General features: G+C 39.7%; 2 protein-coding genes across 10 annotated transcripts in view; both read right to left on the bottom strand.

Moving 5' to 3' along the window:
* Nucleotides 1–497: 497 nt before the first annotated feature.
* Nucleotides 498–14,772, bottom strand: LOC118091805 (uncharacterized). Of its 4 annotated transcripts, none has more exons than XM_060280720.1 (13): nucleotides 13,404–13,579; nucleotides 11,069–11,117; nucleotides 10,907–10,973; nucleotides 9,966–10,016; nucleotides 7,552–7,579; nucleotides 7,256–7,286; nucleotides 6,688–6,745; nucleotides 5,822–5,852; nucleotides 4,230–4,266; nucleotides 3,830–3,865; nucleotides 2,304–2,339; nucleotides 1,640–1,667; nucleotides 498–952 (listed from the first exon to the last, which is right to left on the bottom strand). In XM_060280720.1, the coding sequence occupies exons 1-13, from the start codon at nucleotides 13,465–13,467 to the stop codon at nucleotides 938–940; spliced, it is 531 nt and encodes a 176-aa protein (XP_060136703.1). In that variant the 5' UTR covers nucleotides 13,468–13,579; the 3' UTR covers nucleotides 498–937. The 4 variants fall into 4 exon arrangements, with proteins under 4 accessions (XP_060136703.1, XP_060136702.1, XP_034985111.1 ...); XM_060280719.1 differs by lacking the exon at nucleotides 498–952 and adding an exon at nucleotides 1,036–1,492; XM_035129220.2 differs by lacking the exon at nucleotides 498–952 and adding an exon at nucleotides 14,655–14,772 and having other exon boundaries at nucleotides 1,501–1,667; nucleotides 13,404–13,439.
* Nucleotides 14,773–17,677: 2,905 nt separating this feature from the next.
* OSBPL3 (oxysterol binding protein like 3) overlaps nucleotides 17,678–23,857 on the bottom strand; it is a 96,692-nt gene continuing 90,512 nt past the window's right edge. For all 6 annotated transcript variants that reach the window (XM_060280714.1, XM_060280717.1, XM_035129222.2 and 3 more), the window contains one exon: nucleotides 17,678–23,034. In XM_060280714.1, coding sequence (XP_060136697.1) covers nucleotides 22,938–23,034 — 97 coding nt within the window. In that variant the 3' untranslated portion in view covers nucleotides 17,678–22,937. The remainder of the gene's footprint in view (nucleotides 23,035–23,857) is intronic.

Genomic DNA, 23,857 nt, shown 5'->3' with positions numbered 1-23,857 from the left:
AGGCTACTTCCTGCGATGTTATCAAATTAAATTAGGGGGGCGGGATACAGGCTGGCATTTGATGGTAACAATATGCGCTGTAAAAGATGGGCACGTTTGATGCGCGCCCATTCTACAATAAACACCCATTAGGAAGCACCCTAAAAATAGTTGTCAGTCTGGCCAGCATGGAATGGGAAGGGGCTTCTCATATGCGAGGGAGGGAAAAACACCCAAAGATGTCAAACGCAATCCTAACACTCCTGTTTGACCTCAAATAGAGAGGATGGTTCCCTGAATCCACTATTAACCTATTGCAAATTAGAACTGTTAGGAATCAAAGTGCCTACTCTACATGTATTTTAATGTATATGCAGTCACAGTCACAGACTACATTTTGCATTTCAGTCTTCAGGAGTAGCTTTAAGTAGAACATGAAGCTGCTGCCCCCATCAACATGTGGTAGGTCAGTGTTTTTCAACCACTGTTCCTGTTTTTCAACCAGATGTTGCCTGGTGTGCCGTGGGAGAATTACTTTATATATAGTCAAAATAGGCACACAGTTAATTTTTTAAAACATTTTCTAATGGTGGTGTGCCTCGTGATTTTTTTCATGAAACAAGTGTGCCTTTGCCCAAAAAAGGTTGAAAAACACTGTGGTAGATCATGCATAGCCCCTATGGACCCAATGCCTATGTAATGCTTCACTGTACTGATAAACTATCTCTAAACTGCACCAGATGAAATGCAATTCTGGCCAAGTGAATACTTTTGATGCTTTTAACACCAAAAAGTTATTAATAATAACTATACTAACTCAAACTATGGCAGGATTAAAATATCTTTATTTGGCATATAGTTATAAATATTTTAATATGGTTCACCAAAATTTAAAATGTCAAACATGAAAGCTCTCCAGCACTCAAATAGGCTATTGTTACACCACACTGGACTTCCGCTATTCAAACTCATCCTGCAAAGAGAATATTAGATGGATAAGTTGTTGTTGTTGTTTTTTTAAAAAAAGATTGTAAGCATTTCTACAAAAAAGTCCACTTCAACAAATAAGCACCTAGATTAAGCAACTGGTGTGATCCTCCCAAATATATGTATGTATGTATATGTATTTATGTATACTGGGTTGTATCAACTTAAGTCATATGACACATTGAAATCAATGGATTTAAGTTAGTCATGTGTATTGATTTCAGTAGGTTTACTCTGAGTTAGTTGGATACAATTCTCTATTTGCATTTTCTGAGTAATTTTAATAGTCAGATAAATAGGCATCAAGGAATACATAAAGTTTGAGTACAATAAACTATGTCACAGTGAATAAATTGTGATATACTCGATCCTGTGTTTGTTTCATATTGTTAATATAGGCAAGGACTCTTCTACAGGCAATGATAAACACAACAGAAACACATAAGCACTGCAAGTACAAGATTCCAGCTTGCCGCCACCACAGGAAGTCTCAAAAACAGCTACATTTTCAAGCTGGCTGGTATGGCTGTAAAAAGCGGGCAGATCAGATTTTAGAATTATTAAAGAAATTATTTGGCAGAGAATCAGCATGACTTTCTATGTCCAATGTGTTGGATTTAAAGTATAAGAATTGCACAGCAGCTGCCCACCTAGCCCCAGACACTTTGCTTACCTGTGATAATGAGTCTTCAACAACATAGCTAAATCGGGGAAAATAATAACAGAACAGGTTCATAATCTGTGATGTGGTCCACCACTTTATCTTAATCTTATGACTGCAATGCTATGCATACTCGCTGGAGAATAAATCTTGAATTCCAGATTGTGGATTATGTTGTATGGAACATGCAACTGTGAACTACAGTCCACCAATCCCTTTAAATTTGTAGGGATCTTCAGGACAATGAGGTAAAAGGTGGAAAGTGGGAGTGATAAGAGGTGTCCTGTTCTCCTATTCAGGTCAGAGCACACTTGTGGCCATGTAAGGATTGGTGCAAAATCCTTAAGGCCTCAACATTTAGCTGGTTTTGGATTCCCCACACCACAATAACTACACTGCATCATCACATTATTGTCACTAAAGTTGCCTGTCCACAGCGACCATTCTCTGACCTGGATATGAAAGTCTCAGCAATTTTGCCAAACTAAGTCAGTGGGTAGCAACTTGTCCTTAAAATCCACCAAGGATAATCCTAGTCACCCTCATGGAAAATCCAAAGCGTTACTATTCGCAAACTGCTTGAATTATTTAGTGAACCCCTCGCTTCATTAATTATAAGTACACAGAGAATAAAATTACTGTTTTAAAGAAGAATTAATTTTTCATTGTACGATACCTAGAGCTATCTTCTCCAGTCTGAGTTTCAACAGTTCTGTGGGATGAAATAAAAGCAAAATTAACCTTCAAGTGAGTGAGTTTTATCATGACTACAGCAGGAGGGAAGACTTTATCTTTCTTCCTCATATACCACAGTCCTCAAATGAACAAGGGGTCAATCCTGCAGTTATAGTGCAATCCCATACATACGTATCAAACCAGAATTAAGTCCTGTTGAGGCATACTATCAGGTAAATTGGAATAGGATTGCAGCCTATACCAATTTCATATCTGGTATGATTCTAAGCATTTCATTGTGGAAGTTTGCTACATATTCTTTACATCAAAAGAGTGCAATTCATTGTCTTGGTTATTACTTACCAAGCCCTAAATAGTACGGGGTCTATCATTTAAGATAAGCTGTTTTACCCACATCTGGGTGAAACTTGGCTCCCTGGTATCCTTGGCAAGGAGCTGTATTGGTGCTCCCCCGCTCTGTCCCTTGTGCCCTTGCCCGAGGAGCTTGTGTGCCTCATCCGGCCACCCAGAGCAGCGAAGGAGTGGCCCCGGAAGTGTACAGACAGGCAAGCAGGCTGACTTCACTCTATGCCTGGGCCCTTGGCAGGAGCCAATCTAACCACCCCTGCCTCTTGCATGTGTTCTAAGACAAAACTGGTGGTACTTCATATGTGGAAATCCCTGCTCAATAAATTAGGTTATAGTCATATATTTATATTCCACCAGCATTTTAAAGCAATATGTTGTTGTTGGTTCTATGTTTGTTAGTGTTGTTCCTTATGTCATTTTTGCTGTTTTAATTTGATGATTTGTATCTTAACGGTTGAATCGCTCTTGCTTTTGTACTTCTTAGCTGCTTTGATTGACTGCTTTTGGAAGGGGGGAAAAGCAGGTTATACAATTCTGAAAATAATAATAAATACTTGGCCTTTGCTGCCTCTATATTTATACTCTGAGGAATTGTAGAGTAGCAGTTGGCAACCCCTTGTGTTTAGGTACTTCGAGGAACTGGCATTGGGAACAGAGGCCTCTTAAGAAACTTATTTTGATGTTATTGTTTATTAAACAAGAACTAATCAAATGAGATAAGTAATTGCTATAGCAACTGGCTACATAAAATGCCTCAAGAAGCTGGTAAGCACTGATGTCAGCCAGCCAAAAACAAATAAATGTAGTGATTCTGTATCCCACATAGTTATAAATGTGCATTTATTTCATAGGAGAATGTGAAACTGCATGTACCCTGCCATTACCTGGAATGGTGTTTAAAGAGAAGCTGTGTAATTTTCAGCTTCCTTAACCATTCCCCTTTTAGTTAATAAATATTCCAGTCAAATATGCTGGTGCATTTGTACATACACACTCTGCACTATGCGAAAATGGCAAATGTGTAGCGTGCTTCTAAACGGGGATCATCTTATTCTTCTTAGTCAAACTAGCATTAATTCCTTGGGAAAACTCCACCAGGGATATGCCTCTCACATACAAGCAATTTCAAAACAAACTAAATTATGCAGTTGCCCTTACCTCTTCTCGAGCACAAAAGCACCCTCTGTCTGAGTGCTGCGGATATTCAAATGAAAATCTTATCATTTAAAAAGTAACAGATATTGACTTACATGTAAAAAAAAATAGCAGATACCGTAGTTTATTCAGGTACATAGCTCAAGGGGAAAAGAGCTCAAAAGGAAAAGGCATTTTCTAATTAAAACTGTGTTTCAATTAGGCACATATGAAAAATATGTCCACAGACAAGTGAGAACTCACTGAATATTTTTTATAGTATTATGCTAAGCAGTGTGGCTGCAGTGTTTTAGCTAAAATAACTGCATTTTAAAGAAAACATATTACCAGACTTCATACACAGTCAATCACTTAGAACAACTTTCTGTAAGTAGACAATGGGGTGAAAAAGTCAAGCCCTCACCTGGCATGTTTTCTAGGTTCACTTAGAATTCTTTTATCTGTAAAATTGAATATTATGTTATACATATGCATGCCTGGGAATCTTTCAATATCTCTTTTCTTGGTCTAACAATCTAAAACTTGCTGTATCAGCCAGCAAGTGCATAAGATACTTCTAGCATCTAACATTAGAAAAGATGAAAACAGAATTTCAGGGATCTTAACCAGTGCCACAGACTTTATTTTATTCATTAAATTTGTTAAGTCACCTTATCTTGCCCTAGACAAGATATATAATGGCAGCACCAAGCAAGCCTCCTTGAGGAGAGCATTCCACAAACAGGAAGCCACTGCAGAAAAAGGCTCATTCTTGTGTTGCCACCTTCTGGACCTCTTGTCCAGACATAAGAAACATTCTCAGATGATGATCACAGGGTCCAGGTTGGCTCGTATGGGGAGAGGCAGTCCTTGAGGTATTGCGGTCCTGAGCCATTTAAGGCCTTATAAGTCAAAACCAACACTCTGAATTAGGCCTAGAAACTAACTGGCGCCCAGTGCAGTCAGGCTAGGATTGGTGTTATATGTTCAAACTGTGTTGCCACTGGCTACTGAATTCTACACAAGCTGAAGTTCAGAAGCAGCCCCACATATAATACATTGCAATGATCTAACCTAGAGGTTGCCAGAGCATAAAATTTAGACTACCCCTGTCCCGATAGGGGCGCAGCTGGGCTACCAGCTGAAGCGGATGGAAGGCACTGCTCGCCAGAGGCCACTTGGGTCTCAAGTGACAGCAATAGATCGAGACGTACCTCCAACCTGCAAACCTGCTCCTTCAGAGGGATTGTTTAGGGAAGTTTTTTATGTGTGATGTTTTATTCTGTTTTGAATTTGTTGGGAGCCACCCAGAGTGGCTGGGGAGGCCCAGCCGGATGGGTGGGGGTATTAATAATAATAATAATAATAATAATAATAAGGTAAAGGTAAAGGGGCCCCTGATCATCAGGTCCAGTCGTGTCCGACTCTGGGGTTGCGGCGCTCATCTCGCTCTATAGGCCGAGGGAGCCAGCGTTTGTCCGCAGACAGCTTCCGGGTCATGTGGCCAGCATGACAAAGCTGCTTCTGGCGAACCAGAACAGCACACGGAAACGCCGTTTACCTTCCCGCCGGAGCGGTCCCTATTTATCTACTTGCACTTTGATGTGCTTTCGAACTGCTAGGTGGGCAGGAGCTGGGACCGAGCAACGGGAGCTCACCCCGTTGCAGGGATTCGAACCGCGGACCTTCTGATCAGCAAGCCCTAAACTCTGTGGTTTAACCCACAGCGCCACCTGCGTCCCGTCAATAATAATAATAATAATAATAATAATAATAATAATAATAATAATAATTAATTTCATTACTGTAACTCACTGTAGTTCAGAATCAAGCCTTCATATCATATGAAGGTTCAGCTTGAATTTCCCCTCTTATTGCTGATTACAATTAGTACAGTAATGTGAAATTTTGGCACCTTACACAGTAGGATCACTAGGAAGGACATACAGACTAACATAAAAGTAAGCAGATGTATAATAAACATCAATGTCCTTTACAGTCACTAAAACAACAGACCTTGGCTGTTGAGAAGCTCTGACTCTTCATACTAAAAAAGAAAGACACAATCTAACTGATATTTCAGCAAACCAAGCAAAACGTCTTTATAATCTAAAGTGTAATGGAAAGTAATATATGACATGTCACTCCCCCAACCTTTCCAATCCTAGTTTTATTTGTTTATTAGATTGTGGAAGGCTTTTGTTTTGTTTTTTTACAGGACACCCTTCAGTAAGAAATCATACACATACAAAACTATTAGGATGGAATACAACGACAAAACATAAAAATATCACTATCCATGTATGAACACACATACACAAAGCAGAACATAGGGGAAAAAATCAGCATAAAAATCCAGCAGAGAGCATAAAATAAGCCAACAACAAATGTTGCATTTGGAGAATGAAAACTTCAAAACATTATCTAATACTGTATCTGTAAAGAGCAACAAATGTATATAATTCATGGCCAGGGCTTCTGCCATTCTCTAGATTCAACAAGCTAAAAGTAGTAATGATTAAGTACTATGGAAATTCCATAGTTATTATGACTTGCTCCCTTGCTTTTAATGGGTTACTTTAGCTAGATTGGGCCAGTCTATTGGCTGTATCCAACGCTACAGCTCCAGTGGGGCAAGGAATTTTCATGCAAACAAAGGAACCTTCTTTCCCTCTCCTGCCCTCTGTGCACTCTCAAAATTAGGTTGGGAGACCTTCTGGGGAAGATTTGGGGAGAGGGACAAGGAGAGAAGAGCAAACAGAAGTCCTACCGGTATTGCATCACTGGAACTCTGATGGCACAGCAATGGATACAACCCAATGACTTGATATTTATGTACCAGATACCACTTTTTCAGAACCCATGAAATAATTTATACTCACCCAGAAGTTTGTGACATTCAAGTAATTTGATATCTCACCCGAAAGCCTCTCAATCTCACTTTGAAAGTAAATCAGAATACAAACACAAATTCAAATTCAAATGTTTACATTTAAAAGCCAATCTTTATCATGTGAAGGATGCTAACCAAAATGTTTACATTTAAAAGCCAATCTTTATCATGTGAAGGATGCTAACCAAAATGGTTAGCAAATATAAAATGTGCATTGACAAGATGCTAGCCTAATGGTAGAGGCTGACAGACCACAAGCCCGTGTGTGTGTGATCTTTCTGTTCTGAAATGCACAGAAGTTATATGATGTTGCTCATTGTTAGTGTTATCTCACACAGTTCCATACATTTCCCTGTCACTTATCTTATCACAAAAAATCCAGAGTATTTTTTTGGGGGGGGGGTGACATAGGTGGTTGTTGTGCAAGAATGCTAAATTTACTTCAACTGCACAACCTAAATTTCCAAGTGTATCAAATCATATCCACAAAATAGTGGAAGTTTAGATGCAACCACAGTCTGTTGTTTAAAATGTTGTGTTAACGTATCATGTCTTACTTTTCATATTCTTCTTTCTTTAGGGCCCAATCTAAGAAGAAAGAAAAATATAATTCTGCTCCTTGCAAGTGGCATTTTAGTTGCTGTTTTAAGATAAAAAGTACCCCCCCAACATGGTATTGCAAAAATCACTACAAATGTTGCCCGTTCTCTTACCCACAAACCACCTACTCTTTGAAACCTACTTACTTGTTTGAATATATCTTCATCCTTATCACCTTATTGCCTGTCACAAAATAAAATATGCTGCTTTCCTAAGAATGCTCCTCAATGGGTTTACTTTTGTAAATACATACCTTTTGTTTTATAACGCAGCCGGGAGTTCTAATGTGGAAAATAATTAGAACAGTATTAGATCAAAATATTTACATACTTTTTATCGATTTTAAATATTTTAAGTCACTTCCTTTAAGAGGAAAAACTCACCAAGGCCACATACAACTAAAATACAATACAATAGAACAAAATAAAGGTAAAGGGACCCCTGACTGTTAGGTCCAGTCGTGGACGACTCTGGGGTTGCGGTGCTCATTTTGCTTTATTGGTCAAGGGAGCTGGTGTACAGCTTCCAGGTCATGTGGCCAGCATGACTAAGCCACTTTCTGGTGAACCAGAGCAGCGCACAGAAACACCGTTTACCTTCCCGCCGGAGCAGTACCTATTTATCTACTTGCACTTTGACGTGCTTTCGAACTGCTAGGTTGGCAGAAGCAGGGAAAAATCAACAAGCATACCATCCCACAAAGTACAGTAAATAACTACAACAAAAGCCATCCACAGATCACAACTAAAGAAAAAGCAGACAAAACCAAGTGGATCTGAGGACTTTCCCAAAGTGATCAGCTGAAGTGATCAGCTTTCCTGAAGTGATCAGCTAGTAAATAATTTCAGCAATGTGGGTCACAGCATAAAAACCCTTTCCCTCATGCTTACAAACCTAATTGCTCTCAGAGGTGGGTATGTAAGAATATCAAAATACATGCAGACTGGTATGGGTGGAGGTAAACCTTCAGGTAACTTGGACACAATTCATTTTGGGCTTTAATGCTTAAAACAGAACTCTAAATTGGGCTTCTAAACACACCAGCAATTAGTGCAACTAACACAGTATTGGTATCACATGATCAACATGGTGCATTCTATATCAGCTGAAGTTTCCAAAAAAGCTGCAGTTAGCAAACCAGCCTAAACTGCAAAAAAGCACTCCTGGCTACCACCACCAGCTGAGCTTATCCTGTTAGTGCTGAGTCCAAGAGAACTACCAAACTGCACACTTGGTCTTTAAAGGAGACTGCAACCCCATCAAAGATAAACTGCAAACTTCAATCCAGAGCAGTCAGTTCCACTACCAAAATACCTCCATTGTATCTGGATGCAGCCTAAGGTCAGAGCCAGCTCACCCATGAGGCACCCCTCATGCCCCACTGCTTCTGCCAGCAGCAGAGAAGCGGTGCTGCATTGGAGCCAATTTATGTCGAGATGATGCTATACAACCCAGGTAAGGGATGCTTCGGTGAGGTGGTGTGGCGGCAGTAGGATGGGGAGGCACTTTCAGTTTTGCCTCAAGCAAAATGGGACACGCCTTCCCGCCTCAGGTTGTTTGCCCTCATCCCCACCAAAACCGCTTCCAGAAACCCATTCAAAGAGCTCAGCAGCCTTCCTGGGGTTAGAAGATAGAAATGAAATGCGGAGCTGGGTGTCACCCATATGCTGATGACACTTCAAACCTCCAGATGACTTACTGCAACAGTTAAAAAAGCATCAACCTCGCGGCTCCTCAATGGCCATGGAGTGGAGCAGTCCCCAACACCACCCTTCTATGGCTGCTTATCCAGGAAGGACTGGAAGCAGCATAACATGCATCCTAAATTCAGCCCATATAAACAACTTAGAAGGATGCCATCTTCAATGACTTCAAGTGTTACTGAGAGGTCCAAAAGAACTAAGAGGGTAGCACTTTCTGCATGTATTTGCCAGCAGAAGCATGACCAAATCTGCCTCCCTCCCCAAAGCAGACTGGAAGAATCCAAAACTGCCTAAAGACGAGAAGCCACCACATGCTCCAACATCTTGCCCAAAACCGGCAGATTTGAGATGTAGGATATATTTCCTCCTAGATCAGGGGTTCCAAAACTGTGGTCCATGGACCATCAGTAGTCCACGAGCTTCATTCAGGTGGTATGTGGCATGTTAACTGATTTGTAGTTGAAAACAGTATGTGGCATATTGATTGCATAACATATTCATTTTGATTTTTAATTGATTTTTTTAAAAAAATTCTCATTTTTTGTTGTATTACAATTTGGATTTTATGGAATTCAAATTGTAATACACTAAAATACAATATGTAAGAAATAAAAGCAATTAAAATGCAATTAAAAATCAGATAGCACTTGGCACACTGCATTACAATGGCTACAACAGGCAGAAAAGTCATTAAGTGGTCCACCAAGTACCTCAGCAATTTTCAAGAGGTCTGTTGGGTGGGGGGATTGGGAACTACTCCCTTAGGTCCTATGAACTGTCATAAATTACCTCTGTAGCTAATATTTAATTCAGAACTCAAGCAAGGGATTATTTCTGGCCACCACACCCATGCCATCAAATGGAGTAAAGTTCTGATTGAAACAACCACCTCCAACCCTGGCACTGAAGCATAGGAACAGACTTTAAGCCAGCCATAAATGTATATAAAATGTCAGATAGGTACCGCATTTTTTAGCTTCCTATTTTCTGTTCTCAGAGCATCAATTTCCTGAACCTAAACAAACAAAACAAAAAACACACACAACCAAAACATTATTGTTGCAGTCCAAGTAACATCTCTCAAAGCCCAGGTTTGCTATTCTCAGATAATTGTTGTATTTCCAAAGGCTTTAATGGTTGCTCTTTGCTTTATACATGGAATTTGGCAGTTCCAAACTTGCTTCTGAAATATCACAATTCTGAGAAACATCCAGTGCTTAGGCTTTCAACTGATATATAGGTACATGTGGCCAAGCATGTAGATTATTATTATTATCCTCTTCTTTTTTTGCAGGCACTTAAATATTTTTATTTTTTTAAACTAAATTCTGAAAAAGTTGTGGAATAATTTAGGTTGCAACACTAACCCCACTTACTTGGGAGTTAGCTCCATTTAATTCAACAGGACTGACTTCCCCAACAGTCCAAATTTTACGGCAGCTTTAAAATGTAGCCCATTGACTCTTTACCTCAAGGAAGCCATAGGCAGCTCCAAGGGCTCAGTTTGAGCCAAGACTCATGAGCACACAGTCCTAGACTATGTGATGCAATAATAGTGTCTCAGAGTATACGCCAAACGTATTACGCTAATAATGGAGTAACGGCATGTACAGTAAAAGCCAGTGGGTGAAAGTTCTACATTTTGAAAAGAGATGCAAGTGGGCATTACCAACTATTTCAAAGAAGACACTCTCTAGTTGTATCCAGTGTTACTTTTACTCAGAGTAGACCCGCTGAAATTAACAGACATTATAAACTAAGGCATCTACTCTGAGCAGATACAACACAACACAGGGAAAATTAAAGAGCACCCATAAAATTAAGCATTGCTCCATAAGGCATTCCTTACCTGCATATACAGAGTTTTCATTTTCACGGGCAAGATTTGTTTCATAAGTTACTTACAGATTGGCTGCTGTCCAAAAAGGTGCAGATTTCATGTACAAGCCTCTTTCTCTGGTCCTTGTTTTTTCTTAAATAAAAAAGATCCATTTTTATAATGAATTTTAATTTACATACTATTTAATTTTTAAAAGTCACATCAATCTTTCAAAAGGGAGTACTTACAAAATCTGCAGATAGGTTTCATTTTTCACTAGCATCTGCTCACTATTTTCTATGGTTAAACATGCAGAGATGGTAGGTTATACTATCACAAACAGGTAATTAAAAACAAATATATTTGTGTCTTTACTACTTGCTTACATAAGTTAGTTCATCACTGCATCTGTATATAATACTGAATATATTAACCCCCACTCAGATCTATGAGATAGAGTGGAGTTTACAAGATAAAAACATTTAAGAATATCAGTGAGGGCAAGGTGCTAATAAAGAATTATATTTATGGGAATGGTGGCAAAATGTCACAGAAGGAGGCCAGGATGTTAAGAAATAGTTGCAGAATGTTGATGATTAGCATGATGAGAAATTACTAGCATGCATCAGACCATTTTATGCCAAATACAATTGAAATTCTGAAGTTCTGCTTGCAGAAAATTGTAAAGGGACATGGTCGGTTTGATGCACAAAACTTCCTGTGGGGGGAAGAATGTAATCTATTTGATTAATTTTGTCCTACAGTGATATTTCAGTTTATCGTATCTGCTAGTTTTGGTACTAGTTGCTTTGACATTTTCAAATAATAATACACACACACCTTAGTGATTTTATGGAACCAGGTCATATGGATCATTTTGCAAGTTCCTTTGGAACATGATCATTCAATGTTACATTTATTTCTGTGAAAAATTTATAGACCACCATTAAGAAGAGATTCTAGGGCAGTTTACATACAGAGCACCCTTTCCTTAAATTATCATATCTGGAAGAACCAACACTTGGAATACATTTCCACTCACTATTAGGCTCAATAGATTTTAAAACAGGAAGACAGATTGGAGGATGGACCTTTATAGCTGCAATTAGCCCTCATCTTCAGAGACTGGACAGTTCAGCCCATCATTTGCAGAAGTAGCATGTGGCACAGTCTTAGATTGTTCCACTTCAAAATGCAGGAGAATGACCAAAAATCTGATGATATCCTTGCATAAAGCATACATGTAATGTATTATGGCTAGGCTAAAACTTTGGTCCCTGATGGAGTAGTTTTTCACATGCAGTGAGGTGCGAACATGGGGTATCATTCAAATTTGTATCACAAATGGTTCCGATCAGAATAGACTTTCAGAATGTGCTGTTTCTCCACATTTTGTGAAATTGGGTCATAGGGGTCAAAAGTGTCTGATATTAATTAATTGTGAATGACATTGAGACACCTAGTTATAGTGGCGGAGCTTCATGCTCCAGCACAGGGGGCGGAGAGCAGGCGGGGGCGGGGCTGGCGTGCGTTCTGGGGGCGTGACACACGTTCTGGGGGCATGGCGCACCGCCCGCAGGGGCGTGGCCCGCGTTCTGGGGGCAGGGACAGCTGCAATGGCACCCTATCGGGATCGAGCCACCAGGGGAGGCACGCTCCCATCACTCCCCTCTTCCTACGCCCCTGCCTAGTTAATCACCATTAGCAGACTTGTTATTGTGCGCTGCTGCTGCTGCTGCTGATGTTGTGGTGTTAATAGATCACTGCCATGTTCTAAAGACAATATTATCAGATAGACTTATAATTCCTTATCACACAGTCAAATTTATTTCCTAAAAACTATTGATCATAACAAAAATACAATGTTAGTTGAGGTACATTTTAGCATAACCAGTCCCCAGCACACTGGAACCCATGCTGTAAAATGAAATTTTGTTTAATCTGTTGGGCTCCTAAAGGAAATGTAGAAACCTTATATGTAGTATATCCATCAGCAAGTGCATTTTTTCTTCCTACCATTAAAAAAGGAAATTCTGAAGAAATTGAGAAATATATCCCTAGGACAATTATGCAGGGAGTAATAAATACATAACAGTATTTTCCATCTCTCCCTGGCCACAAATACATAAAGAGGGAAGCTCGGGGTGCCCCGCACACAGTGCGTCTTCCAAATAGGATCTCTTTTACATAAATCCTTCACAATACCTGGTAACAGGCTTAAGGGTTACCCAAGGGGGGCTTTAAAAGATGCCTATAAATGAGAAGATATCACGCACGAAAATAAAATAGCTCTTAAAATTATTGCCAGAGCTGTTAATCAACTAGCAAAACACTCGCCACAGTACAATTCTATATTTATACACTCTTTGCTTGTAGCAGTGGCCCTTCTTATGGTGAATACACATGGAACAACAGATATTATCTGATGGTATCACATTTTGCACTGCAAAAATACCTTCCACCACTGGCACATAACTGGAGTGGAGAAATCAATCACTTTCAGAAAGTAACAGTTCACTATGCATATCTGATCACTTTAGTATCCACCATACTAAAAAGTAGCATTAAATAAGTCTCTCTTACCTTGTTTCTCAAGTAGTGGCATTTTAAAAGAAAAACCTAGAACCAGGAATAAACATGAAGCCATCAGGTCAAACCTGATAAAACACAACCTACAGATAAAGACTATTATTGTTCACACATCTTGCAATCCTTAAAACGCTTGCAAGATGTGCGAGAGCATCAATACCCTAATTTATATATAGACTACTATAATCAAGAAACATTATTAACTGCACTTGGAGAGGTGGGTGGAATAACAACTTTATAACTAATCTGAACAATTGGCAGTGAACAGCAAAGAATAAACTATCTCCACGTACAGAACCCGGATTAGATACCAGATAACATTGTTTCTGTATATGGTGATACAATTACAAAAAGGTCACAGCCCCATGCACTCTGCCAATCAATCTGGAATAAATCCCTCTCCCCTCATTTACAATCACTAATTTCAGTTGTGAACCACCCTGAGATCTACGGATGAAGGGAGGTATACAAATTTCAGAAACAAATAAACCCCCACTTCACCATAAATAAGCATGCATCAAAAGTTAGGGGGAGGAGAGAACATTCCCTTAAGTTTAGTATAATGTTTTGTCACTTATGATAATCATTTCGTTATGTATACTCCACCTACCGGCTGCCTTGGAGGCCTGTTGGCGGGTGGCAAGTTGGGGCTGAAACCTTTTAAATCCATAAAGGTGGAGGTGAATTGAATGAGGCATGATATGCCCTTCTCCCCAGCTCCAGGAAAGTGAGGGGAGAATCATTTCATGTACATCAGGGTGTTCTCTTGTTTTGGGTTTGTGTGGGTAAAAATGCAGCCCCATTTAGCCCTAAGGATTTGACACACACCCTGCCTATATTTGAATAAACAAGCCCATATAGAGAAACAGGGCTGGATTTAGGTTTGATGAGGCCCTAAGCTACTGAAGGTAATTATGCCCTTTATATGTCCAGCTGTCCTTTGTCATCAACAAATTGTCGCTGTTTTCTGTGTTGAATATATGCTATATGGTAATTTATGGACCTAATAGGTATCTAAAGCCATTTGCACACAACAGAATATGAATTTTATCAAAGTAATTGTTGAAGTGAAATACAATCAAGTAAATCAAGTAGTATATTAAGCAGTATTTTTTTTGGAGGGGCCAAGAGAGTGGAGCCCTAAACAATAGCTTGTTTAGCTTATACCTAAATCCGGCCCTGTAGAGAAAGATACCAAGAAGGGGAATCCATGCGTTATCATAACAATAATAAATTTCCTCTCACCCTCCATATCCCCCTACCACCCTTTATCTCGAAAGCTCTCTCTCCCTTTCTGAAAGTGTCTTGTACGCCCAGAAAGAAAGAAAAATAAATAAGGGGACCATTAGACGGGAGAGCGTAGATTAGCTGCTGCTGCTGCTGCTGCTGCTGCTATTATTCCCATCCACCCACCCGGCCAGAGTCTCACTCTCTCTTTGCCCCGCCCACCAGCCTCTCAAGCCCGAGGTGCGCATGCGCGCGGGGCGGAGCCGAGCCTGGCAAGCGTTAAACGCCCGTTGGTAGCCGGGCGAGGGAGGGACGCTGGGCTCCAACGGTCGCCCTGTAGCTCACGCGCTGTCATACGTCTGCGCACGCGCAGCAGGGTATCCTAGCTCAGTCTGTGGAGCAAGTCCTATGGCGCTTTACCTCCCACTGAATAGCGTTGGGGATTTTGACTGGTGGATTTGAACGGACTGCGAGTTAGATAACAAATGCCTGAATCACGCGCGCCCTTGGAATTATTACCTTCTTCTTCCCGATTGTTTCTTTTTTTTTTTTTGCGGCGGCGGGGGGGGGGGACTCTTCATATTCAGTTCTCTGTAAAGGAATCACCCCAAAGGAATGTCTCCTTCCATCTCAGAGATACAACCAGTGCTCTTTTTTCCCTTTTAAAAATGTTTAGGAGTACTCTCATTAAGAAAATCGCCATTTTATAGTTCAGATCGGGGAAAATAAATACAGTAAATGGACAAAAGTACAAAGATTCACAAAATGTTTAGGGGTATGCGTCCCGTCCCCCCGGAAAAAAACAACACTTGATACAACCCAATGGGTTCTGTCATTTCAGCATTCCAGGAAGGTTTAGCTAAAGAAATAACTGCAATGGACTGTGATAATAATGGGAGATTTGGTAGAGAGGTTGCTTGTTTTTATATCACTTGGCTGCAAGATGTACTCAAGAAGTCTTAGTTATTAGTACAACAAATCAGAACTTTGTGTCAATTATTTATTTCAGCCACCAGGTGTCATAGTCCAAGAGGCCAATTTACCCAAGTGATATTTACCAACTATTGCAACAGATGGTATTTATTTGCTCATGTATGCAAAAAGTATGAATCCTTGCAGAAAGCTATGGGCATATAGTATAGGGACCACTCCCCAAAGAATTTCAGAAATGATGTATCACAGCTTAACACAATTACGCAGGAGCGGTTTTTCTGTACAAGAACTATTTAAGTGAGAGGGAACAACACTGGAACAGATCTGTATTTTTGTACAACTCAAATTCATCAGAGAATTATTGTGCAGGATGAGTTCCTGATGTATTGTGCCTGTGAGCAATAGACACCACAGGGCACACAAATACAGAGATAATATAGTTGCACCTTTATAATCTTAAGTGGTTACCACCTGCATGTTATGTAGATCAAACAAATTGTTCTTTCATTTCTTGATTGTTCACTTTTATGTTGTGAATTTCAGATAAAATTTGAACAATAGTCCCTGATATATCTTAAAAGATTTGCCTCAGCAGTACTTTGTTAAGAGCCATCTGGCCTCATTCATGTTTTATTAAGAACCATCTGGATCTGTATTTTTCCAACACTTGCTGCCTTAGGGCTTAGTCATAAAAAAGATTTAAAAAAAACACACATCCACTAAACCATTGTTTCATGCATGTTATGTTACCATGAAACTTGACTTCAGTATAAATATTTGCTTTAGATGATGGTGAATGTCAAACAAGCTTCCTTTCCCAGCTCCCCACCCCAATTAAAAACCAACCCAAAATAATCTAGGGCTATTTTTCAACCTAGCTAAAGGCCCCCAGTGAGCGGCACTCTTGAAAATCCATTTGTCAATTTGGCTTTCACTGATTTCTGTTCATTTTAACCTTCACCCTGTATTAACTCCCTGTTTCTGTGTGCATGCATATGACAAGTAGAAAGTTCTATGCACATTTCTTCTAAGTGTGCATGGCAATGTTTGGGATTGGGGTGTGTGGCTTGTCACAAGAGTAGAAAAGGGTGGGACAAAACAGAGACTTTTAGATCTGTCTTTGGGAACCAATAGAAATGCAAGCACTGGAAGATGGGAGATAGCATTGCCCATAATACTGATTGTTGAGAAACAGCCCCGCCCCCAGATTGAAATTAGAATCTCACTTTATCCTTGCTTATATTGGTTGCAATCAGCCCGTGTTAGTTGTGCTTAGCTTCCATTGAAATCAATGGGACTTATCAAGTCATGAATAGCTTGTTCCATTAAACTTGGATGCCATTGAAATCAATGGGACAAATAAGTAATGATTTAACAAACCCTCTTAAATTAAACAGGAATTGAGTTCGTCTGAATCCAGCCCATCATTTCTCAACCAGCCCTTAGAACCACGATCAGCCATCCCACCTGCAACAGTAAGATAGCTTTGTTCACCCCAAGATTTTTCCCTCCCCTTTCCCAGGGAGTCATGGAATTCTTCTTTCTGAGCAATGGTGTTGCTTCTGGGATTCCCAGATTTGTCAACTGTAGCATGCGATGCATAAGGAATCCTAGTGCACTTATATTCTTGCCTTGGAGATGATGAGCAGAGCAGGGATCACTCATTCCTGAGGTCTCCTTGCCTGTCAGCAGTCTATTTCCCCAGAGTTGTTTATCTAAGGAATAAAATGAACAGAAGTGTCTCATTTGAAGGGCCTGCTTATATGGGCCTGCAGACTGAGCAAGTTCTCGTGTGCGTCATATTCAGGCTTTCTTTCCAACTTAATTAAACCTGTGTGCATTCTTATACTCCATGAAATCTGTATCTTTTCTGATCTGTGTTGTGGCATGGGATTTCTATGGCATGTTCTTTCATTTGCTTCATTAATCTGGAGAGCGCGCAGATGTTACAGCAAACCGTTGAGGATTTTTGCCTGGCAAAATGTACAATGGCGATATCCTGGGGCGAGTATAAATAGGATGCATCAGGCTTCCAACTGTCCGCTTGGAAGGCAGACTGCAATGGAATTTTTAAAAACCGCAACACAAAACACCAGGATGTGCGATGGTATTTGAGATGTAAAATTTATTAACATCTAACTAAACTAGTTACAGGGGATCAAATGCATAATATGTTACACAGTAAGATGAGCCAGAACTTTTATAGCAAGTTGATGGTGTAAAAAGAAAAACAAAGAAAACTGGAAGACAATAATATTGCAACAGTGAAAACAACCGTTGTATAATGATACAGTCCATCAGCAGGTTTAAGTAAGTACCTTCCCAATCCAAATGAGATTATCATTTGAATAATGAAATATTTGTAGCAGGTCAAGCGTTCATGTGAAGTAATCTCTGAACAGTAACTTGAAAACCAAAATGTTAAAGAATCAGCCTGTTATGATAACAATTTCACCTAATTTCTACTAAATTAGGAGCTGGAGGAGGCCAGGATTGTTGTTGGGGTGTTTTGTTTTGTTTTTTTGCAAGGAGTCTAACAAGATTGTGTGAAAAAATTCAAAACAGTATTAAAGAATTTGGAAATATATTAATGTGGCAGCTAAATAGGGAGAAAAGTAGAGAAGGTTGATAGCTTTATTGTCCTTAGATTTAGGTGAAAAAATAGTTGCTTTAAGTAAAAAAAGATATGCAGTAACATTAATTATGATTTATTGACAACAGAAAGCTAGTAAATCCTTCAGTATGGAGAGAGACCGTCCAATCCACCTTCTTCACAGCACCCTGAACTGTTATTTTTCTTCTTTCAACTACTTTAGATGGTTTAGAGAATACAAGAAATTCCCTTATATATTTTTTCCAAACAAAAAGAACTTCCACTATTCTGTATATTTATGTAATACAGGGTAATAGTGAACAGAAAAAACTGTAGACCCGTAGAAAAAGCAGCCAACTTTTACTTATCCAATACATCAAATCTGCACCAGCCCCAAACTGAGGAGATTCTGTGCTTGGTACATTTGAACAAAGCATAGAATGAACATGACAAAATAATGACAATGGCGGAACAATTTAATTCAAAAATAAGAGTTGGGATAGATGGATACATGATTGTACCCCACCTGATTGTAGCCATGGTCAGTTAACACACCCCAGACAAGGTTACCAATGATAGGATGCCCTATTTCTCAAAATGGAATCCTCTATTTGAAAGACTGTCAGATTCAAGTCTGTTTTATAGATTTAGGAACCACAAGAAGGGAGAGCAGAGAAGACCTTGAAGTTGCTCATCAATGATTAATACCTGGACAGCAGGATAGCTCACCTGGTCAGTCTTCTCCACTATAAGATGTATTGACTTTCTAATTAAATTATAGTACTTATTTCTAAATTTCAGTGGTGTGGGACCAGTCCAATTACATAACTGGATCCGAAGGGCTAAGACAGCACCAAATGATGTGTGCATGGCTTTGCACCATACTTGAGTATCCTCCCCCAAATATTGGAAAATCAGGCTGCCTAATATCCAGAATTACTATGGTGGTGGTGATTGTTGGCATATTTACCTGCCACGTTTAGCTCTAGTGAGGTGGGCTGATAATTCCTCTTACCATATGCATATACTCAGGAGAATAAGAGGTGATCAGGCTGGAAATATTTAAAAGATCACAAAAATACGTGATTAAACCCTCAATTTCAATTGCTGCATTCATGAGCTCTGCCCTCCTTTGAAAAAGAAAAGCTATGGGTTTTGCAGAAGACTGGATGATATGTGTGTAAAAGGTGAAATTACGGCCCTGTGTCAACGTGATAAAGGTCAGATGAAATGATGCTAAGCTATCTGTCATAAGTGATGCAATGTGTGTGATGAACTGTCCATATGACTGTTTCATCATGCATCCAGTTCCCCATTCTATGTATGTGCAATCGAGAAAACAGTGAAATGAACATGGTGACCCACAGGGTGTGCAAATCTTTCTTTTTAAAAACCAAAACAAAATCTAGCAAACAAAAATTGAAGCAATGCACAGAGCAATGTTCCTTTTTGAATTGGAGCCTAGAGTTCTATCCCAGCATTAACTGACTAATGCATGCATTACGGTAAGCTCTTGGCTCATGAACAATGATTGTATCTATCGGTTTCTTTAAAAGCTGCATTAAATGTTTTGGTTTTTTTAAAACTGCATTTCAACTGTACAAAGCAATAAAAGACAATAGGAAACAAGCTAAGCAGCAGCGACATTTCTGAAAGTGCAAGAAAAAATTAAATACCCAAATCTTAACTGGCTGTTAAGCACGGAATATGATTTATGCCAGAGATGATATACAAATAAATGGATTGTACGTGAAAGAGTGAACCTGTCCAAAAATGGGAAAAATTTGTCTGGAAAATAATTACATTTTTTAAGAAGGAATTGTCCAAAAGAAAATTACAAATTACAAGAAATGTAAATTAGTGCAAATATATATATAATTGTGTGATACTGTCGAATAGTGTGGCTGATTAAAAATTTAGGATTCTTTGAGACGCTGCAAGTAAATTGCTATGTGGATACAAGGGTGTGGGGAAGAAAAGTTATAATAATTGCCATTGCTTTATATGAATGAAAAACTTGGTATGTTATCTCCATATCGATCTAGGGCCCCCAATTCACATTGGGGCTCTAGTATAGGAGGGGGGGCATTACCTCGCTCGCCACAATCCCAATTTGAAACAACAACACCATTGCAGTTAAGGGCACAAATATGGGGTCAACATAGTGCCTAGTTTGACCCTGTGTTTAATGAGGCAGCAAGCAATTGCTGTGCTGAGTGATAGACATGATATTATTGTAATGGATTATCTTATAAATAAATAAATGGAAAAGTTATTAACTGATGTCTGAGGGGTTCCCTCTACCCCCCTTCAGATGGAAAGTTTATGAAGTTTTGCTAAAATTTGGTTTCCCTTCTGCTTAGGCATATATAAATGGAAGAGTTCAGAAGGTCATTAACTTTTTCTATTTTGCCACTCCATCAATGTGCATCTGCAGAACAGACTGGTTAACTATGTTAGCTTTAGTTTTGTATGATGGTGTGCTTGTGCCGTTGCGAATGCTCGTCCTCATGCATCTTGTGTCTATTTAAATTAGTTATGATCTAGTTGTGCGCTATACAGTACGCAGGCAAAACCCTGCCCGAACCTGTTTGCTTATTAGAAGGAACAGCTCTAAACCATTTGGGACAAAATGCTTGTATAGAGCTGCTCCCTTTGCCATAAGTGATTTGGGGCAGCTCACACATGGAAAAGCTCCGTACACATATTCAAATTAATGTATTTTACTTCTGTTCACAGCACTTGGATGCAAGACATGTACTACATACTAAGATGAAGAAAGAATGCTTTACTAATTTACAGAAGGTACCATTCAACACTGTAAACCAGGACCACTCTCCCATCAATTTGTAGGCAATGGACCTGAAAGCTTATAGAAGTATGTGTTTCAGACTAATTTTCTGCACACGCGTTTCCTGTTTATCATGATATTAAATCTGTGATTTAACAAAACAAACAAGACTGCCACCTACATTCCAAAGTGCTGTTTTGTCTACTTTGGATTCCTTCTTCAACATGCTAAATATGCTCATGAAGATATTAGAATACATAGAGAGGATATAGGAAAAACATAACCATTTTAGTGCAAGACAAAAATTTACCTTAAAACACTAAACAGGTAAAGGAAGAGCATATATTCCATACATTGTATCTAAGGCAGATGGTTTTTTTTAATAATACAAGATAATAAATGTGCTGCTCAGAAGAGGTAGAAAATACCGAAATCTTATTTCAGAAAACACCTGTCTCTTAATCACAATTAGTTACTTTGCAAACAGTTAAAAAGGAGGGCTTTTAAAAAAATTGTCTAGCAGGATCTTCTTATTAAAAACAAACCAGAATCGTGAAATAAAGAGTTCATGCTCTGTAAAGATATTGTCAGCCCAAAAGAAAACCATCTTTCTTTTCCATTTGGTCATATATATTTTTTACCCACAAGCTCTGTTTAGGAGTACCACTATATTGCATTTAACCAAATGGTACTTTCTGAGAAAAGGTAGCTGCTCTCAACTAACAGCTTCTCTATTGGATTTTAATATGAATAAAGCCATAGCTAACTTTGGTTGGACTGTGCCTCAAAAGTTCAGTCTACACAGCACGGTTCATATACACACACTGTACAAATCTGGGACATGTTCTACTTGGAACTTCCACTGTGCGAGCCCTGCTGAAGTCTGCATTGGTCCAGCTTCCGTAAAGGTCAACAAGGCATAAGAGAAGTTCCTAGGTGACTGTGCCCATTTGCTTGCTTGTAAGGCAATAGAACCATCAATGCTATTTCTTGGAATAGGTTACCTAATGGAGTAAAAAGAACAGGAGCAATCCAAACCACGAGCAGGTTGAAACAGAAGGGCTAAACAGAGCAGCCCAATGGCCACATCCAGAGCCCAATGGCAGCCAGGGCAGGGACAACGACAATTTTGCTTCCTTACTCTACCAGCTCCAGGCTGGTACAACAGAGAGGCCCAGATTGGGCCCATTTCCACAAGTAACTGGTGGCTGCACCGGCTGAGGATCGAGGGGGTCCTTAGCTGATGCAGCTCTGCTCCTGTTTTGGGGATATATAGCAGCTACTGCCAGCAGGGATTCCACAGGAGGGCCTTCCACTCATCCACAGTCGAGGTGGGTGCAGCTAGCCGCTCCATGGTAGCAGTGCCCAGCACAGCCAGGCAGAACTGGGTGAAGGAACACCTCCATCTCGTCCAACCCCCCTCCAGATTCGTGGCATGCATTGCTCTGCCCATCTCTTCAAAAACAAAGCAAATCCAAACTACAAAATAAGATTCCAAAAAGATCAGTCACTGAGATGGAACCCCAGGCAAGAGACAGAAACACACTCACTCTGACTTTGGTTAGCTTACTGACATCTTGGGGGGTGGGATCAGCTGCCTCCATTCAGTTACTATAGTGCAGCTGAAGGTTCCTGGCCAATACTGTTTATCACAGAACTCAATAAGGCATTAAATCTAAACTTGCATTATCCTTTGGAAAAAAAAATAGTGTTAAAGCTTCTCTCTTCCCCACCCCACCCCCTCTTTCAGAAATAACATTCAACCATCATTTATTAAATATATATGTAAAGAAAATTAGAGTTTTTTTGTACATTCAAATAAATCGTGGTTACTATCAAAATAGCAGAAGACAAACAGAATAACGTAAATGTGCTTGTCAAAAATCTAAATCAAGCAGGAGTCTAGAAGGTTATGGTGAAACGCAGCATTTCCATAATCAGAGAAATAGCAGCTACAATGTCCTTTTCGTATTTCCTCTTTTTTTCACCATAAGACAGCATTATCCACCTTGGAAAAGCCAGGGTTTTTTCTAAGTTCTAGATAAGTTCCATTGCTGAGCCAGGAGTCATCTTCAGATTTCCTGTCAAACAATTAACAGAGCTTTTTTAAAAATTCTCCTGTGAACATGCATGCCTTATGTCACTCAGTGTGGCAGTCATATCCCTCCCACACCCCATTTAATCCTCAGAACCACCCTGCAAAGTAAGGCTAGACATCTAACCAGCTTCAGGTTGAGTGGGGATTTTAACTTGTATTTCCCTGGTCTGAGTCTGACATTTCACACACTCAGTAGTGGCTAATGATTATGCTTCTCTAAAAGTGGTAGCAGTTGGCAGATCAAGCTATATTGCCAAAACTGAACTCCTGGGCTCAGCTGCCACTGGAGATTTCAGAAGCATGGGAACCAGCTGCGAGTGTAACCCTATCCAAGCAAGAGAACCACCAACTTCCCGATCAATTGGACCTTTCACACTGCACACCTTTGCCACATCTGCTTCAGTTGATTAATCTCATTGGATCCCACACTGTATCTCAAATACAGACATACAACACTTCACCTGGAATACTGAAATTAGGTATAGGGTTGTATATGCTGATTATACTTTATCCCAAATCCCTTTCCCCAGAGGTTTCATGTAGATTCTGAAGAGCATAGGGGATAAGACTGAATCTTGTGGCACACCACAGAATAAACCTCACGACGTGGAACAGTAATCCCCTATGATCACCTTCTGATAGCTAGAACTGAAACCACCATCACAGTACAGTGGTACCTTGGAATCCGTTCCGGAAGTCCGTTCGACTTCCAAAACGTTCAGAAACCAAGGCGTGGCTTCCGGTTGGCTGCAGGAAGCTCCTGCAGCCAATCAGAAGCCGAGGAAGCTGCGTCGGACATTCAGGTT

This window comes from Zootoca vivipara, chromosome 12 (assembly GCF_963506605.1).
Source record: "Zootoca vivipara chromosome 12, rZooViv1.1, whole genome shotgun sequence".
NCBI lineage: Eukaryota > Metazoa > Chordata > Lepidosauria > Squamata > Lacertidae > Zootoca > Zootoca vivipara.
This window is presented reverse-complemented; position numbering and strand designations above follow the sequence as displayed.

Coding starts and splice junctions, on each gene's coding strand:
- LOC118091805 (XM_060280718.1), bottom strand. CDS start 13,467: ATGGCTTCATGTTTATTCCTGGTTCTAGGTTTTTCTTTTAAAATGCCA. Junction 2,340..3,829: donor GCTTTTGTGCTCGAGAAGAG/GTAAGGGCAACT, acceptor TTCATCCCACAG/AACTGTTGAAACTCAGACTG. Junction 1,668..2,303: donor ACTGGAGAAGATAGCTCTAG/GTATCGTACAAT, acceptor TCCCCGATTTAG/CTATGTTGTTGAAGACTCAT.